Source organism: Gracilinanus agilis, chromosome X, assembly GCF_016433145.1.
Source record: "Gracilinanus agilis isolate LMUSP501 chromosome X, AgileGrace, whole genome shotgun sequence".
Taxonomy (NCBI): domain Eukaryota; kingdom Metazoa; phylum Chordata; class Mammalia; order Didelphimorphia; family Didelphidae; genus Gracilinanus; species Gracilinanus agilis.
In genome coordinates, this window is record NC_058136.1 from 455,127 (window position 1) to 475,426 (window position 20,300).

The 20,300-nt window shown below is 35.2% G+C and overlaps 1 protein-coding gene across 1 annotated transcript in view; it reads right to left on the reverse strand.

Annotated features, from left to right (window-relative positions):
• Positions 1-3,051: 3,051 nt before the first annotated feature.
• Positions 3,052-20,300, reverse strand: part of LOC123253443 (kinetochore protein NDC80 homolog) — a 22,750-nt gene continuing 5,501 nt past the window's right edge. The window contains exons 2-7 of the mRNA XM_044682637.1: positions 18,533-18,685; positions 17,642-17,731; positions 16,048-16,140; positions 11,801-11,931; positions 5,753-5,855; positions 3,052-3,186 (exon numbers count right to left, since the gene is read on the reverse strand). Coding sequence (XP_044538572.1) covers positions 3,052-3,186; positions 5,753-5,855; positions 11,801-11,931; positions 16,048-16,140; positions 17,642-17,731; positions 18,533-18,685 — 705 coding nt within the window. The remainder of the gene's footprint in view (positions 3,187-5,752; positions 5,856-11,800; positions 11,932-16,047; positions 16,141-17,641; positions 17,732-18,532; positions 18,686-20,300) is intronic.

The window sequence follows — 20,300 nt, forward strand, 5'->3', positions numbered from 1 at the left end:
ACTTCCTAGACATCTCCATGCTGTCACTTGATTCTCTCCCCTTCCTAACTACAGTGAGATCTGAGAACAGCAATATCAATCTCATTCAATTGTGTCTAACTCTATGTGACCCCATGAGGTTTTCTTGGTAAAGATATTGGAGTGGTTTGCCATTTTCTTTTCCAGTGTGCCACCATTTTACAGATGAGGAACTGAGTTAAATAGGAATTCAGTGATTTGCTACTATTTGAGACTGCATTTGAACTCAGACCTTCCTGACTCTTAGCTTGGTGCTCTATCTATTATGCCACCTGGTTGCCCTTTAATATCAACCTTACCATTAAAAAAAAAAAGGACAAATCAATCAGTTGTCTCATGACTTTTTCCCTGTCTCCTTTGTCTAAAAATATTCCTCCCTGGAAAACCATTCTAAGTTAATTAAATAAAAAATGAAAAAAATCACACCATTTTGAAGAGAAAGAGGAGAGGAAATAGAGGAAAAAAGTTAGCCAATCTAATAGATTGGATATGACAATTTTTGTTTTTCAATGTAGTTTTTCACATCCAAGAATCTTATTTTCTTTCTTTGCAAAGGAGTATGGAAAGGGAGTAGGTATTTATTATTTAGGATGTGACTGGCAATATGCTAAGCACTTTATACTATTATCTGATTTGATCATCACAGAAACCTGGCAAAGTATATATCATTATTATCCTCATTTTATATTTAAGGAAATTGAGGCAAATGGAGGTTAGAGGACTTGTCCAAGGTCAAACAACTAGTGTCTGAAGTTACACTGGCTCATGCCTTCTTGATTCCAAATCTAGCACTTATATACCTTAGCTCCCTCTGGAGGAGTGTGTTATCTTCTCATGGCATGTTTAGGGAACCAAACTTTGCTCATTATAATGCTTCAAAAATTCAGTTTCAATTATTTTGTGATTTTTTTTCCTTTTCATTACATCCATTTTGTCATTTTCTCTATCATGTTTATTTGTTCTTTATTGCACATTAATTACTATTCCTTTACATTTAGGTTTTGTTGTTTAGTCATTTTTCCGTTGCATCTGAATCTTCATGACCCCATTTGGGATTTTCTTAGCATAGATACTGGAGTGGCTTGTCATTTTCTTCTCTAGCTCATTTTACAGATGCACAAATATTTAGGTACCATAATGTATTTGGCCTTTCCCCTATTTATGGGCATCTACTTTGTTTATAATTTTTTTCTGCCACAAAAAGTGCTTCTAGAAAGATTTTGTTATATACCCTGACTTTTAACAGTGACTTTTTTGGATTATGAGACTAGCAGAAGAGTTTCTGTTATATTGATATTTTAGCCACTCAATCTCTCTTTTGAAAGGTAGTTTATTAAGGAAATGCATCAATATGGAGGGATGGGAAATGTGAAGAATTTATTTCAAATAACAACAATAAAAAATGAGAATTATTATGAAATTAAAAAAATAAAATAAAAACATTCTTCTCTTATTAGCAAGGACTGTCTCCCTCATTTTATCTGTAATTCAATTATACCCCAGTGCCTGGCACATATAGATGGTTAATAATACTGTTTCATTTATTAATTGTTTCATTAAGGCATTAAATATCTTCTTTATTTACTTAATTAGATTTCTAATATTAAAAGTAATAAGTACATTCATCTTGAAATCTCAAAAACATTTATTTAGGGATCCTCAAAATAGATATACTATATATATATACATATATATATATATATAAACAGACAGACAGACACACACAAAATAAAAAGTTATGTATGGACTTATAGTAAAACAAGTATACCTTCCACATAATATTAGGAAAAATATCCCTTATTAAGGACTGTAAGGTGGGTGCTCAAAAATTTGGGCTGACAGTCTTTGAGTTTTTAGTTGAAGCTATCAGCTATCCAGGACAGAGATTATACAGATTGGAGATTACTGGCCGAACAACTTCATGAAGCTGCTATGGAGCTAAATTTTTATAACATTCAAGTAGTTTGTGACAATTCTCAGTGGATCCTTTAAAATATTATAATTTTTCTATTTGTAAAACAGATCAATCTGCCTTTGCAGAATCTTTATTCAAGTAATGTAGGGTTCCTAGTTGATCGTGGTGGGAGGTAGGGTTGGTGAAAAGAGGGGAGTGATGATAAATGCCTGAATAGAATTTGGCCCTATTGGCCAAATTGAGTATTTGAATGTTACCAACACTACAGCACTAGAATGTATGACGAGATATGATTTTATCACAGACCCAATTAGGATTACTTTGACTCAATACAATGAGATAGAGCTCTTCACATAATAGGCAATTATTGAGATCTATTAACCTAGACACTAAGAATAAATGTCCTAAGAGAGTACTGCCATCATGAATTCAGAGGCCACAGGAGTGTTACTGTCTAATTTATAAATAAGATCCATACATGTTTCAATATATGAACCATACTCATTTGGAGGAAGAACAATTAGTTCATCGAATCATAAGTCTTTAACTAAAGATTTTAAGTTCCTCAGAATATATAATTCTTAATGGCTTAAGCCCAATTGATATTTGTAGTGCCTAATAATATGTACACAGTGGCCATATTTGTAGATGATGATGCAAAAATTCTAAACTGAATATGATATCATAGGGGAAGGAAGAAAAACTCTTGGCAATTATTTTTGCATTTCTTCCTTCCATTGATTTTTCTGAAGGCCACAGCATATGGTTTTTCATTTGAATAATTTAAATTGTAAATAGAAATACATGCTCATTCTTTAATAGTCTTTTGGAGAGTCTAGAATATCAAGAATAAAGAAAGATGAATGAATACAATATACTGGTGGATTAACACTTAGAAAATAAATTCAGTAATGACTGAAAGATACAGGTTGGTAAGTAAAAATGCAGGGAGTAAAAATTCTAACTTACTTTCTACCCCTGATGCATACTGATACTTGGAATGAGACACTTAAAAAAAACTATTTAAGTAGTCATGTCAAAAAAAAAAAAGACTTGGCATTGACATATCTTAAGAAGTGAAGTCTTCATCTGTTAATACAATAATTTGCATTTCTTTTTCATTCACTGGAAGAGATAACAGAAGCTTTCGTTTTGTACTTGTCTACGATTTCTTTAATATTTTTCAAGGAAATTTCGGCAATGAATTCTTCACACTCTTTGTCTACTCTAACAATTTGCTCTTCAAAGTGCTTCTAGAGAAAACAAAAATTAAATTGTTAATAATTTAAAACCAATAAATGCACAAAGAAAAAACAAATTACAGACCTAAAAAATATTAGTCTAAACATATTATTACATTCTACAAGACAGAAGGAGAAATAGATTCTAGTGTGTAAAATCAAAGATAGGGGCATAGTGTGGTATATGGGTTGGGAAGAGATATTAGGGATATATATATATATATATNTATGTTAAAAATTGTCTTAGGTCATACAGGGAGGAAGTGTCTGTGGCTGGATTTGAATCTAGGACTTTCCATCTTTAGGTCTGGTTTTCTATCTATTGAGCCATCTAGCTGGCCCTTACTTTGATATATTTTTAATAAACTCATTTTAATTTTCTTTGTTTTTGCTTTATTAATCAGGGTAAAAGCCTAAAAGAATTTTCCTTTTAACAACTGGCTTAGCTAGTCAGGAATTTTGAGGACTCTTTCATCTGGCTATAACTGTGGGAAAGTCGGCTCCAAGCATAAGATATCCCAGCTGGCATAGATTCCCGCCCCCCCTCCCCCCCCCAATCAGTGGTAGAAAAAATGTAGTGCTCCAAAACTCAGGACAAGTAAAAGAGAATTAGGTCCTAAATTTTGATTTTTTTTTTTTTTTTTTTTTTGGTGCATGAAGAAACAACAGCCTCTGGACGTGGACAGGGAAGTGATTCTAATCCTTGACTGGAAGGCCAGGAAAAGGGTGATACTAATATTAAATACAATGGGAGCAGCACAGAGGCAGTTGTCTGGGTGATTCCCTATTGGCCAGGCTGTTAAAGGTTTGGGACAAAAGTAGGCTGCATGTTCAGCTGAGAATGTCTAAACTGGGAGTGTAGAACTTAGCCTGGATTGGACTTAGTATTCAGAGACACTGGGAAAGGAATTTAGCCAGATAAAATGTTATAAATTCTTGATTGCTATAACTTGCACATGTTAAAATTAAAACTTGAAAAATTAGAGAATGGGAAAATGGATGATTGGTTCTAATGGGCTGCCTTTTAGATGGAAAATGCCCTAATTTTCCATGTCCACTGGAGGCACCAGTACAGAATTCTGCACCATTTTCCTATAATCTAAATATAATAAAGACTATGACACCTTTAAGAACTGTTTTCACAGGAAATAATCAGAGGTCCAATCAAGCTATTTCTACCCCTCAGCTATATGGGACTTGTCTATCTCACCTCTAGATTGGTTTTTAGATAATGGGGATAAATATTCACCAAGAGGTGGGAAAGGTTCTTTCCAACTGTGGCCAGAGTTGGAAAAGAAGACAAGAGAAAGACAGATAAGAGAAAAATTAGGAATTAGTGGAGTAAAGGTCATCTCCCCTTCCCTTTCCTTCCCCCTCCCTCCCTTCCTTCCTCTAAGACAGAAGAGTAGTAAGGATAGGTAATGGGGGTCAAGTGACTTGCCCAGGGTCACATAGCTGGGAAGTGTCTGAGGCAGGATTTGAACCTAGGACCTCCCATCTCTAGGCTTGGCTCTCAATCCACTGAGCTACTCAGCTGCCCCCTTCAGATTAACTCTTACCTAGCCATGTTTATAACAACTTCACAAATCTGAGATTTTTATCTTCATTACAATCTTACTAGATTCAACTTGCTGAGATTTTTTTCCCTATCTTGTCTTGTGATAGCAAACCCTCCTAGCTTTGTCATCTACAAATAGCATAGAGACAAGGGCAATTTCCAAGGCTACATCAATAAAGCTCTCCTTACAAGTTGACAATAAACCATCAATGACAGTTCTTTGAGTCTAGCTATTCAAGTCTTTCTAAATCCACTTAAATGTATGCCTGTTTACTAAACAACTATGTTTTATCCATAAGTCTTGTATTAGGGACTTTATCAATGGTTGATTTAAAATCTAAGTAAATGATATTTACAGCATTTTTGGGATCTACTAGTCTAGTAACAGTAAAAAAAAAAAAAGGAAAATGAGATTAATTGGGAATGATTTGTTCATGATGAAGTTATAGCTCACCATTAACTATTTTATTCTTAGTCTGTCCTTTCTCAATAAACTTATAGAAATAGAAAATTTTAAAAGATTTTTACCACCCAGAACCTTAGCATTAACCAGTAAAACCCTTAAGAGTTAGCTATTTTTATACATCAAAACCCAGTGATCTGCCACTGCTGGATGTTGTCAGTGGTACCTCTTATTGGTTAGGGAGATCAGGTAGTTGCCTAGAGATAGGAGGTCATAGGTTTAAATCTGACCTCAAATAGTTCCTAGCTGTGTGACCCTTGGCAAGCCACTTAACTCCCATCATCCCTTACCACTCTTTTGCTTTGGAATCAATTCACAGTAATAATTCTAAAATGGATGGCCAGGATTAAAAAAAATAAAAGTCTGTAATGCTTATTTTACAACTGAAGCCACAGGCATGAACAAGATCTAATTTAGTTAGTGTAGAATAAATTTTTTTGTAGAATACAAAAATTAGTTTTAAGTGTTTTTTTAAAAGTAGGAAAATAGAACTTTAAGCAAAGGAATTTTAAATTCAGAGAAAGTTTAGTTTTTTTTCCAACAAATTTTTTACTTACTTCAACAGATCCAACATGGGTAGCAACCATTTCTAGGAGACGTTGTAAGTTATTGCTCACTTTTCGTCTTTCTTCAGTTGTTGTTTGTAATACCAGCTGGCGTCTATGGAATAAAACTTTTGTTTAATTCATTTAAGAATTTTAACTAGGGGGGCAGCTGGATTGAGAGCCAGGCCTAGAGATGGGAAGTCCTAGGTTCAAATCTGGCCTCAGACACCTCCCAGCTGTGTGACCCTGGGCAAGTCACTTGACCCCCATTGCCTAGCCCTTACCACTCTTCTGCCTTGAGCCAATACACAGTATTGACTCCAAGACGGACAGTAAGGGTTTAAAAAAAAAAAGAATTTTAACTAGTTCTTTGGTGGTTATAAGAAGGACTTAAATGGATAGGTTGAACCAATAGAAACCTAAATTTACTTATTTAGTGTTGAACTAATTAAAATCCCCAAAGAATATTTTATAGAGCTAGAAAAAATTCAAATGGAGGAACAAAGGGTCAAGAATCTCAAGGTATGAAAAGATAAAAATTAATATTTCCTCAGATTTCTACTTTATTGCTTTTATGCTGTACTGATTTTTATAATGGTCAGCATCTGCTTGGACACACACAGCAGGAATTGGTTTAAAAGTGTGGTTTAAAGAATGTTGTTATATAGCACATGGAACTAGCCCCTGGGACATCTATGTGCTAACCAGCTTAACATTTTCTGTAAACAACAGACCAGCTAAAGATGGAGCTCCTCCCCCAAAGATAATTCTGTCCTGGCTCTTCCTTGTGTAATTAAGAGCGGTTTTATCCCCCCCCCCCCCCCCCCATCCAAATTTAGGTGATTCTGATTTTTTTGCTGTTGTTTGTCCATGATTTTCAAAGAGGACCTATGACACCTGGGAGTGAAGTCTTGACTTGTGCACAGATTCGATTTAAGTGAGGCAGAGATGAACAAAATCATTGGCCTCACTCTCTTCCAAAGACATCCAAGTCCATTGGTGATGGCTGGCGTGAGGTACAATGAATGACCTTGGCATCTCTGATGTCTGGTCAAGCTCTAGGTGCTCCACATTGCCTGCTTCAGCTGCTTTCATGGCCAATGGTACAAACTATTCTCATTTACTCATTCTACTGGAGGTAGTTTTCATGTGCTTGAAGTAGCCTAACTCACCAATGGGTTTGTGACCCATAGGTTACCATCAATTTAGTTCGGTTCATTCTCTGAGATGGCTTATTTGGGTGTGGTGACAACTTTTTGGAGCCACAGGCAAGGATTTGGTGCCAGGTGGACACCAAAGGTAAATAAGTGGACCTGAAAAGGGCTCAGCAAGCTCTCCCATCAGAGATGCTAGTCTTCCTTGAATACCCACAAATCCCAAGAGAAAGAAAAATGCTGTATAATTATGATGTATTTTATTACTATATTTGATGTTGGCAATGTCTTACTATCTGTTTAATTAATCAATTAAACTTTATTATATGTATGTATAAAGAAAATCATGTTATATATGGGGTCAGGAGGTGTTTGCTTATATGCACGATTTTTGTCATTCTTGGTAGGTCTTGGAACTCCCTGAGGAACTGGGGGCCCTATTATATTTTGCTAGTGATAGTGATGAGAAGGTTGTTGAGGTATATATGACTATTTGCTCTTATACTCAGTGGTATACCACTGCTTCGGGACTGGGTACCAGGCTTCTGGACAGTTCTAACTTAGGTCTATCTATTTTACAGTTGAACAAAATTGTTCTTATTCAACATGGAAAGGTGTCTGTGTCTAGGTTGTAGATGAATCTTTTTTGGTGACCACCTTTGTACTCCATAGATACTTTGCAATCTTTTTTTTTTTTGCTTCTGTAGTTTCAATTTCACCCAAATAATTTCTATTTTTCATTTCCTTGATGGAAATAGAAGACAGAACTGAAAGTTGCCAAATGGTGCCAGATCATTAAAGGTTATGATTAAAAGTGCTTGGTGTAGGGGAAGAAGCCACTTCTTTCAACTCAATACAGATGACTTCTAGATTTATATATTCAGCCCTAGTCTTTCTCTTGAGCTCCAGTATGCACATCAATAATTGCATATTGATTATTTTAAACTAACTGGATATTCTTTATACATCTCAAACTAAACATGTCAAACAGAGAACTTATTCTCTATCTCTCTACCAAACTTTCTATTAAAGGCATCACATTACCTTATTGTCTCCAGTATGCAGTTTGAGCATTATCCTCTATCCCTCACTTTACATATATAAACAATTAGCAAATAATGGTATTTTTATCTCCATGATATTTCTTACATCCAACTCCTTTTCATCATTGATTTCTCATCCTAATTTTTGCATCCTAATTCAGGCTATGTTTTTTATTTCATTTGGAAGGAGTCAACTAACTCATTAATAGTTTACTTGCTTAAAGTTTCTACTCAAATGTCAAGATATTTTCCCTAAAGTACATAATTGATCATGTCATTACTCTGTAAATTCCAGTGGCTACTCATTACCTCTAGGATCAAATATAACATGTTCTGTTTGTCATTTAAAGCCTTCCACAATCTGGTCTCAACATACTTTTCCAGCTTTATCCTATTTATTCATTTTCTTGCTCTCTAGGGCCCAGTTGAACTAGTTTTTAAAAACTGTTCCTCACATATGGCACTCCATTTCCTGTATCTGTACAGGCACTCTGTATTTGTTCCCTAATCAGCCAGCAAACATTTGTTAAATGAACAATCTTTAATCATCAGAAGCTTACATTCTAGTGGGAGAACAAATGAGGACATATATAATGATAATAGAAGAAATATAAATAAGTACAAAACAACTAAATAAAAGGTACTCTGAGATGGAAGGAGTTAGCAACTGGGGGAATCCCTTCATGTTAATGGTGATGTTTAAAGTTTATCATGAAAGGAGGAAATCAATAAGGTAGAGCTTAGAAGGGAGAATTCCAGGTGTGGGGAAAAACAAATAGACAGGTAAGGAGATGATGGGTCATACCACCCTAGTTCAGGCTTCCAACTCCTCTGGCATGTTATAATGGCTTCCTAATCTCTGTTCTAATTCTTTCATCAATGTAGCCCACCTTTAAGTATGAACCTCAGTCAACCTGAATGACTTCTAATTGTCTTGAAGATAAATGGTAAAGTCCTCTATGTAGTTTTTAAAATTACAATTTGGATGGATCAAAGACTGTGGAAGGAGAATGATGTATTAAGTCGGAAAGACAGGTTAGGACAATGATGGCGAACCTTTTAGAGACTGAGTGCCCAAACTACAATCCTCAAATGGCATGTGAGCCCCTGCCTTACCCTAGACAGGGGAGGGAGGAAGCACTCCTTTTGGGCTGCTGGGCAGAGGGGTGAGTGGTGGGAGAAATGTCTTCAGGTGTGGTGGAAAGAGGGAGGGGAGTCCTTCCAGCATGTTCACCAGCACAAGGTTAGGATAAGGTTGGGATGGACTTAAAAAAAATAGGGAATTGGGGGCAGCTGGGTGGTTCAATGGATTGAGAGCCAGTCCTAGAGAGGGGAGGTCCTAGGTTCAAATCTGCCCTCAGGCACTTCTTAGCTATGTGACCCTGGGCAAGTCACTTAACCTCCAATGCCTAGCCCTTACTACTCTTCTGCCTTAGGACCATATTGGTCCTAAGGCAGAAGGTAAGGGTTAAAAAAACACAACAACAACAATAACAAAAACAGGGGATTTTATGTTTTATTTTAGAAGCAGTGAGAAACAACTAGGGTTGACTGAGTAAGGGAGCAGTATAGTAGGATCTTGGTAGAGGTCAACAATTACTTCTCCCCAGTTAAATTTAAGATAACTTATTTTCTTGTGTGTTCAAGTACCATATGGAAATTTGATGTTACTTTCCACTCAAAATTGCATATATTACATTATCAATCTCATTAATTTATACTCCAAAATTCTAAAGAATTTTATATTATTCTATTATTTTTTTTAACCCCATACATTCTGTTTTAGAATTGATATTAAGTATTGATTCTAAGGCAGAAGACTGGTAAAGACCTGGCAATGGTGTTAAGTGACTTGCCCAGGGTCACATAGCTAAGAAATGTCTGAGACCAGATTTAAATCCTGGACCTCTTGTCTCTAGGTCTGGCTTTCTATCTACTGTGCCATCTAGCTGCCCCCTTGTATAGGGCTTTAAAAGCTACATAGAGGACTTTATATTTTATCTTAGAGGCAAATGGAAACTACTTGAGTTGAGAAAGGAATCACATATTTGCATTTAAGTATGGACTAAATTGTAGAAGGACTAATTAGGAGGCCATTATAACATGCAAGAGGAGTTGAGAGCCTGAAGTAAGGTGGTATGTGTGTGAATCAAGAGAAAGTATTAGATGTTAGAAGTGTAGAAATATATTACAGTTTGGATATATGAAGTGAGGGAGAGTAAGAATTGAGGAAACGACTCCAAGGTTGTAAAACTGGGTGCCTGGAAAGACGATGACATCTTTAACAAAGCAGTAAGTTTGGAAGAGAGATAGATTTGGAGGGGACAATAATGAGTTCTGTTTTGGATGTAAATGAGTTTGAGATGTCTCTGGGATAGGCAATTTGATATCTTCAATAGACAACTATTTATTCTGGATTAGAGCTCGAGAGAGAGACTACAGTTGAAGATCTATGAGTCAATTGTACAGAAATAATATTTAAGGAGTGGATGTGTGTGTGTGTGTGTGTGTGTGTGTGTGTGAGAGAGAGAGAGAGAGAGAGAGAGAGAGAGAGAGAGAGAGAGAGAGAGAGAGAGCGAGCAAGCATTGAGCAGTGATGGTGAACCTTTTAGAGATGGAGTGCTCAACCCCCCTTCCACCCCCCAATCCCAAACAGGGGAGGGAGGAAGCGTTCCCATTGGGCTGCTGGGCAGAGAAATGGGTGAAGTGAGGAATGTCCTCCCCTCCAGTTCTGCTCTGTCTGCTCCGTCTGCTTCCATTGGTTGCTGGGCAGAGGGGAATAGCCACATGCCCACAGAGAGTGCTCTGCATGCCATCTTTGGCACCTATGCCATAGGTTCACCATCATAGGCAGGAGGGAAGAACAGAGGCCTTAGAACACAGACTTGGGGAAGATTCTGAGTTAAATATGGTAGATGAACAATCAAAGGAGACTGAGAAGTGGTTAGAAATAGGAGCACCAGAAGAGTAATATCATGAAAAGTATCCAGGAAAGAGTGGCCAATTGTATCAAATAAGGCAGATGGGCTGAGAAGGATGATGAGTAAGAAAAGGATATAAAGTAACTTTGAAAAGAGAATGTTATAATTTACTAATGAGGTCAGAAACTATATTTGAAATCTATGGGTAAGGAGTGAGAGGAGAATGGAAGTACTGAGTTTATATAATTATCTCTTGGAATTGCCTGAGAAAGGAAAGAGGGATAGTAATACCATAGCTGAGGGAATGCTAGGATCTAGTAAGTTTTTTTCCCCCTTTTAAGGAATGGAGTCTTGAAGTCAAGAGAGAGGTTGAGGATTCCTTTAGTGGTCTTATCTCAAGTCTTATGCTAGATATTTTATTATCTCTCATTGTGATTCTAAAACACTTTAGAAGACTTTGTGGTAGAAGTCTAGTTCTCTTCTAGCAGTGCAGTTCTTTCCTTCAAGAGATTGTTTCTTGCTCTTTATCCATTGTATAGACTCTTTTTTGCTTACCCATTATCAATTTTTCTTAGTATTTCTGAGATGTTCTCTTAAATATATCATTACTTACTCAATACTTTTGACAGAAATGACTTATTTAATTAAAATGTTAACTTGTTAATAGTTTTGTTTTAATTAAATGAAAATTGTCATGTTATACTTACATAACATAACAAATAATTTGATGTCTCTTCTTGACAAATATCCCGATAGTATTAAGATGGAAAATTGGCCCCAATACTAAGTAAATTGGTTCAGTATTCCCATTTTCAAAATTTTTCTTGATATAGCTTCTTGCTCCCTGTTAATATCCATACTATATTTCAGTTTTAAAAGATTCAGAATTTTAAATTAGAACCCTTATTTCAAAAAACTCAATTGAATAAAAGATGAACTTACTGCTGTTGAATGTCGTCTAATTCACTCATGGCTTCACTGAGGCCTTCATGAACTCCATTTTCAAGTAAATGCTTATGCTTTTCAAGGGACTCCACCTCAGTAGAACATTTTCTTTCTTTCTCTTCAGCTTCCTTCAAGAATAAAATCATAACTATAGTGTTTTAAATTGACAAGCATTTTACATATTTATTCCAAGTAATTCTTTAAAAAGATTAAAAGCTTACAGAAATAAGTGCTTTCCTGGTTACATACTGTTAAGCCTGTTATAACGTTTCACACATAGGAAATCAAACTTTCTGCTGAGAAGTTTATATTCTAGAAGCTATATAATTCTGGAATTTCATTATAGTAGCATTATCTAATATTTATTCAGTGATATTTTCCAGCCTCTAATTGGGTTATTTCATATAGAAGGTAGATTTTAAGTTTTTATTTGTAAATGAGGGTGTCTTTCCATACAGAAATTGCATAAATTAAAATTATAGTGTCTTCAATGTAAAAATATCAGACTTGGAAAGCAGTGTCCAAAGTATACCTGGCTTTAATTTTTGTTTATTTTTTATTTTTTAGAAAAATTGTCCATGGTTACATGATTCATGTTCTTACTCTCACCTCCACCCCTTTCCTACCCCCCTCCCCCCACCACAGCCAATGCTCATTTCCACTGGTTTTAATAGTATTTTTAAATTTTTGCTTATTTTTTATCTTCTAAAAGTAAAGTATACTTGGAATTAGAAATTCCGAGTTTGATTTTGGGGCAGAGGTGGAGAATGTAAACTTGGTAGCCTAAAATGATCTATACATATATGGATTATAACATTTTTGTAGAAGATAGAATTTAAAAAGGACAAGGAAATAGTTATCAAATTTGTCAAAGAGAAATGCTGCTGAATTTGAGAATAAGCTAATTCAACTCTGCTACTTTTCTCATAATGATGGTAAAAACAATAAAGAGATTTCTATGTAACACAAAAACATAAAAATGCACAGGCAATAAAAACCTCATCTCTAATGAGCACATATCAATTTTTCTTAGAGGAAGAATTCCATAATGGACTTGGGAGTCAGAAAAACTAGTGATAAGGGCACCAGAATTGGGGAAAGGGTGGGGCAAGGAGGAAGAAAACAGAAGTATTAAAAAAAAATGTACAAAAAGGTACTGAAAGAAGGTCAGTAGTAAACACAATGTTCAGCTTTGAAAATAACATGTTTGAAAAATCTTATCAGATTGCTTACCTGAGGGAGGGGAGAAGGATGAGAGACAGTGAGTAAGGCAGGGTAAGGAGGAAGAGAATTTGGTACTCAAAATTAAAAAAGAAATGAAAGCTGAAAATTGTTTTTACATTTAATTCAGGAAAAATAAAATATTAAAAAAAAACCTATTGTTGTATACTTGGAAGGTGAAGTGAGTACTGTATTAGCCCAAATATAATACCCTGAATATAGTATGATCCCAAGTATTTTGAAGGGTAACTCAGAAAGAGGAAACATCCATTTTATTTTCTCCTTTTAAATTATAACTTTCTCTTAACTCACGAATAATGAAGGCACTTTATAGTTGAAGTTTTTTTAAGGTCCTGAAAACAAGTTAAAGAAGTTTTAATGCCAACACTTTTATTAAATATGTATTACTTTTATAGATACTTTTGAGAAACTATTTCTAATATTTAATCATGTTCTCCTTCATCTTCTATTTCCTCATTTCCCAAAATGGAAACATCATTTGAGTCATCACTGTCACCCTCTTCTTCCCATAAAACACCATCTTCACTATCATCCATACTGTTTGGTATAGAACATTTTTTAAATCCAAGCACAATGGACTTGGTGGAGTCCTAAGTGGTTTTGATCCAGTTCTCTAATACAGTGACTGAAGGTTTTTTTTATTTTTCCTGATGGAGTAAATTCATGGTTTCTGGCCAACATCAACTCGTTATATTCTTTCCTCAAACGATCTTTGAATGGCTTAGTAACCACTATATCTTAACATTTGTAATTGCAATGTCATTCCTCCAGGAATAAATAACAACTAGGTCTGTGTACATTTTGGCAATTCTCTTCTTCACATTTTCAGTCAGGTGAGCCTTAAACATGTTGAGTAGGAACATTCCTCTCTAATGCAGTAACAAACCCGATGCCTACCCCAGACCACATTCAACCAATCCAACACAAGTTCTTCATTTATCCATCCCTTTTCCTGCACATGAAGGATCACTCCTGATGGTAACTTTTCATTAGGTAATGTTTTATGCCTTAAAATTACATAAGGAGTCAGTTTTTGTCCATCAACTGTGACTGCAATCATCACGGTCATTTTAGTTTTCTCATCTCCAATAGCTTTAATCAACACTTATTTGGCACCTTTAGTATTAATGGTGACATTTGATGGAATATCAAAACAAAGAGGCATTTGGTCAGCATTTCCCATTTTCCCTAGGAGATAGCCGTGCTTTTTACATATGCTGAGGTGTACAATACACAACTTATGGTTTCAAAGCTGGAAGTGCTCAAATATAGTGCAAACGTGACTTTCAAAGGTACATATTGGAGAAAAAAATGTTACACTATATTTGGGCTAATATGGATTACCATATGTGGTATGTGGTACTGTTCAGCTTCATCACATGGAAATACTTATTTTATCTGGTGTTTTGAGTACAGAATTTTTTAAAAAGGGGAATGTATTTTTTTTTTATGGCTAAAATCTTTGCCTTCCATCTTGGAATTAATAGTATATATTAATTCTAAGGCAGAAGAGTGATAAGAGCTAGACAATAAAAGTTAAGTGACTTGCCCAGGGTCACAGAGCTAGGAAGTGTCTCAGGCCAGATATGAACCTAGGAAGTACCATCTCTAGGCCTGGGTCTCAATCTACTGAGCCTCCTATCTGTCCCTGGGAATGTATCTTAATGTTATTCCAAATTTGGGGAAGGCTTTGTCAATCCAGTTGCAGATTAAAATTCTCTAACGGTCAATTAATATTTTTCTCTAACATTCAATTCTGAGAGTTCCTGCCAGGTGATTCTGATATAGGTTGAGGCACTCTGAGACCTGTTGTTCATCCTTCATTTTCTTTTAAACCCAAATCTTCTGTCTTAGCATTGATACTGTCTGTTTCAAGGCAGAAGAGTGGTAAGGATGAGGTAATTGGGGTTAAGTGACTTGCCCACGTTCAAACACAGCAGCTAGGAAGTGTCTGAAGTCACATTTGAATCCAAGACCTCTCGTTTACATAGGCCTGGTTCTGTATTCACTGAACTACCTAGCTGTCCCTTATCCTTCATTTTCAAAGGTGATTAGTGACATCACGGTGCTCTATTGACTTGCTCCTGAATTGGATTTAAGTGAAGTTGCACAAAGTCAACAGCCTCACTATCTCTTCCAGAGACACTGAATTTTAGAGGAAAGACAAGTCAGGATGACTGGCAATGGCATGGATCACTGCGGCATCTTCTATGTCTAAGCAAACTCTAAGTGCTTCAACACAGTGTGCTTTAGTTATCTTTGTGGCCATTGGAATAAACTGGAACAACATATAGCCTCCTTCTGAGAATATTTCTCACCCTGATCTGCTAGCCCCCCATGAATTTAAGTCTGACCATATCTAAATCCAATTTTACATAGGGACTCTTAATTATCTACATATACTCATATTGCTATCTATATATGAATCTGTATCCTTAGATATACATAGAAAAGAAACACAGATTTAACAACTTTTTATTTTCTAATATACTTTTCAGGCACTAAGATGTAACTAGCTAGTTAAACTATAACCTGTTTTTGAGTAATAGGCAGTGGGGCTATTGATTTCATTGCTAAGGGGAACTCTCATATAAGGAAATTCCTTCTCCCAATGCAGAATTTAAGGGAATTGTCCAGAGCACTGAGAAGTTAAGTGACTTACTTAGGGTTACACAGCCAGGATGGAGAAGAGGTTGGACTTGAACCCAGATCTTCCTGGCTCTAAGGTCAACTCTATCCACTACTCTATGCTGCCTCTGTTTTAAATGAATTCTCTTTAAACAGTAATGCAACAGGGCAGCTAGGTAGCAGTTGAGAGAGCACTAGGCTTGAAGTTAGGAGGATCTGGTTTGAAATCTGGCCTCAGACACTTCCTAGCTGTGTGCCCCTGGGCAAGACTTGGTTACCTAGATTGACCTTTTGTCTTAGAATTGGTACTAAGTCTTCTGGAAGGTAAGCCACCTCCCTCCACTGCCAAACAGTAATGTGACATTTGTTCTTACCTTAATTTTTTGTTGTTTAAGATCCTTTAGTTTTTGGACTTCATCGTTTAACATTTTTACATTCCTCTTCACTTCTGTTACCATTGTGTTCACCTTGAAGAAAAATTTTGAGTGTAAGAATCATCAAAACTACCACCAGAAGATGTTAACAATCTAATGTATTATCTTTCAATGATTAACCAGGTAACCAGACTATTTTTGTCAAAGGCAACACCATCCTTCTACTCTCTTGGGTTTGCTCTTAATTCTTCACTGTCCCTTGCCTCACATATCCAATCAATTATCAAATTGTTCCATTTTCACTACCACAACATTTCTTATATCTGACCCCTTTTCTCTACTCATAGTTATTTGAAAGTAGAACAGGCTGCCTCAAAAGGTTTCATAGTAGGGATTCCTTTTGTGTATAGGTTAGACTAGATGGTTGTTCTTTCAAATTCTATAATTTTCTGTCACAGCCTATTCTTTAGGTATGTTTTCTTCTGCCCTTTGGACCACTTCATCTTGGGTAAAGATTTCCAGTTTGTTAACTTTAATACTTCCCTGCTTGCAATCTCAGGGGTGGGAAATCAGATCTGCCTAAAATGGATAGGTTCCCTCCTCCTGAAACACAGGAACTGCTCTGATCTCAGAGCTACAATAATGGTCAAGCTCCTCTTGGAAACAGGACTCAGGAGTTCTCTATCATCATTCTTCTACTCATGACCTGAAGCCAATTTTGCTAGAGGTTTCCTAGCAATAGTCCAAGTTGCATCTCTTTCTAGCTTTGCTTTGGCTCTTAGTCCTCTTTCACCATGTGTAAAGTGAGTTAGGAGGGGATGTTGGTGGCCTGTCCTGTTTTAGAGGTATTACTCATAGCCCCAGGGTGAGGGTCTCCTTGGGAAACTATAATCATATTCTTCCTGTATCCTATGCCTTTAGTTATCTCTAATTAATCCACATGGTCTTCCTTTTTAGGTCTTCCTTCAAATTTGCCAAATAAAATAGCCTGTTACTTTTAGTATAAGAGGAAGTGTGAATTGAGAGTCTGAAAAACCTGGGTTCAAACACATTCCCCTAAGCATGTCAACCTCTCAAAACTGTAGACTAGAGAAGTCAAACTCGGGCTGCTTCGCAGCTGGTAACACTCCCAAGTACTGCTTGAACCAGATTAAAATGTAATTGGGAAATATTTCACAAAATAAAACAAAATAAACAAAATAAAAATACAGTAACACATAAATAATACTAATTTGTGATTTTCTAAGTCATATGCTGATGGGTGGGAACCTCATGTATTGGCTGAGGGTGCTCCCATTTCTCTTTGAATTTGACACTATTGCTTTGAGACTGTAAATTATAGAAGAGGTGATGATATGCATTGGTAAACTGTCTTTCCTTATCCTTTTCTAAAGCCATCAGAAATCTGGTAAAAAAAATTACTTTCAGAATTAACTGACCTGTCAAATAATTTTCTAAAGCCTTTTCTATTTCTGACAACTGATCCTGACATCCTAACCTCCCAGGTTTAAGTAAAGTAGTTTGTAAAGCTTAAAGTACAATAGAAGATGTGAGTTATTGCTATTATTTTTAAAGTCTTAACTTCCTAACTTACCTGTTCTAGGGTCTCTTCTGAACCCATTTTTTTATGTAGTACTTTGCTTATTCCTTCTTCATTTTGGTTCAGGAGCTCCTTGAGTGGAATCTGCAAAACATGGAAAAATTTTTTTATACATTAAAGTATGATAATAAAGACATCAGGACAACTTTTGGTGCTTGTGTTAATCAGTGTCATTACTTCTGAGTGACTCATCTATTATAAATACTATTAACTGTTAAATATGCTAAATTCCAGAAATGTAGCATATTAAGTTAATCAAATTAACTTAAAATTGAGAAGATCCTGATTTTATCAATTCTTTTTTCTAACCCAAGTTTTTCAAGAAAAGTTGAAAGGATTTGCTATAAATGCAAAAAGTTAACTATATGTTTGAGAAGAGTGAATTATTGCAGTTCTTTACTTTTCCTTTGTATAAGAAATAAAACCAAAATAAAATCAAATTTATACTACTGATGTGAGTGTGTGAACTAAGAGTACTAATACCCTTAAACCAAACAAATAAAAAAGCCATGAAAAAACAAAACTATTTCCAAGTCAATTTTTGATTTGAATTGCAATAATCCAAATACACAATTCTATACCAGAACTAATTTATACAATGCATGGTATTTGTTGAATAAAGAATGGATATTCTTATGAATGAACAAACAAAAATATATTAAGATTCAGTGAAGGAGAAAAAGATGTACATGAGGTAGGTAGGAAGTTTAACATCTCTTAGATATCATTTGAAGATTAAAGTATAATCAGGGAAAAATTTTCTCCTATGTTCACAAAGTAGAGCTAATTGATTAAAAAAAAGAATCATTATGATCCTCAATTAAAAAAATAATAGTACACAAAATTTCAAATTCTTATTTGACACATGTAAATATCAATACTCACATAGATTTGAGTCCTATATTTGACAAGATAGTTTTTACCGGCCTCAGGATTAAACTTAATTTCGAAGTCATAACCCTTGTAATCCTCTGCAATCTTTGGTATAAGTTTTAATTTTCGAGCAAGCTTATGATATTCTGCCAGTTGTGCTTCAATCTAGAAGCAAAGCAACAATGTAACACAAAACAGAATAAAAATCTGTTAATAAAATTCTTCTAAATGGCCTTTAACTGCAACTGTTCATGTTTTGTAACTTAAAATAAGTAAAGAAAAGTAGTGTCAACTACAAAATAAACATAGCAAGAATACATAATCATTTAAATACATTTATGGATAATTTTACTATAATTATTAGCTAACAAATAATGTCTTTTCCCTCTTTAGTTTATTATCTAATTTTATTATCTTATTTTAGTTTGTCATGCAACAAAAACTTCAATAAGTGTCTATAATGTATGAGCATTTATATAATATTCAAAATTCTAAAAGAAAACAATGGCACGGAATTATTTTTAGTCAACCTGTTAGCATCTCAAATGCATAATGAATAATTGTAATTTTATTTTCTCTATGGTGTTTTGCATAAATTCATTTCCAGATAACCTTATATGTGCCAAATTTTTAACCAGTTTTTTTTTTTTAAACCCTTACATTTCATCCTGGAGTCAATACTGTGTATTGGCTCCAGGGCATAAGAGTGGTAAGGGCTAGGCAATGGGGGTTAAGTGATTTGCCCAAGGTCACACAGCTAGGAAGTGTCTGAGGCCAGATTTGAACCTAGGACCTCCTGTCTCTAGGCTTGGCTCTCAATCCACTAAACCACCCAGCTGCCCCCTTTAACCAGTTTTTGACAAAATTTAATCCTATATTCTCCTGTCTTACTTTGCCTTTATCCAAATACATATTTTTAACAATATTAAAAAAAAATAGCAACAATTCACTTTTGGTATTTTTGATTAATCATCCACTGCTTAATAAACTTCTATTTTACTTTTTGTTGACTTTACCCTATCAAAACACTGAACATGTTAAAGCAGTTGAATGCAACATGTCAGGATTCCCTTAGGAGAGATTATGTGAATCTAGTAAGTCACAAAAGTGAATGGTTAGTTTTGTGATAGCAAGAATTGGAAAAAAAAAAGAATTCCCCATGAACTGCGAATAGTTGAGCAAATCATAGTACGTGAAAATAATGGAATAATATTATTTTGATATATGTAATGAATATAGAAGCATGGAAAAATTTATAAGGTGATTCAAAATGAAGTAAGAAAAACAACACACAGTAACTACAACAATGCAAATAAAAAGAACCACATGCTGGAAAATTTAAAGTGAATGTAACAAAAATATAAGAATCCTGCATGACTCAGATGAAGAGATATGAGAAGCCAACCCACTCGGGCTGGAATTCCACAAGTGCATCTGTTTTTAGGCTTTTTCAATGTATCCATCAATTGTGACCCCCACCCCCTTTAAAAAAATACTATTTGTTATATGAGATAGCTCTCCAGGAGGGGGAAAAGGAAGGATATTGAGGATAACTATGTTTACGTAAGAAACAGAAGACATCAATAAAAACTTTATTTAAAAATAACAAAGAAAAAATGATAAGTCAGTAAATTCTGTTAGAATAGTGATACTCTAAACTAAAGGATTACTAAAGTTTACATGGCTTTTATATCAACTGGGTCCAGACTTCTGTACTGTTCTGGTTGTTAGTTCTCTTCTGTGTTAGCCTTGGTTATCTGCTATCACTTCTTACCTTACA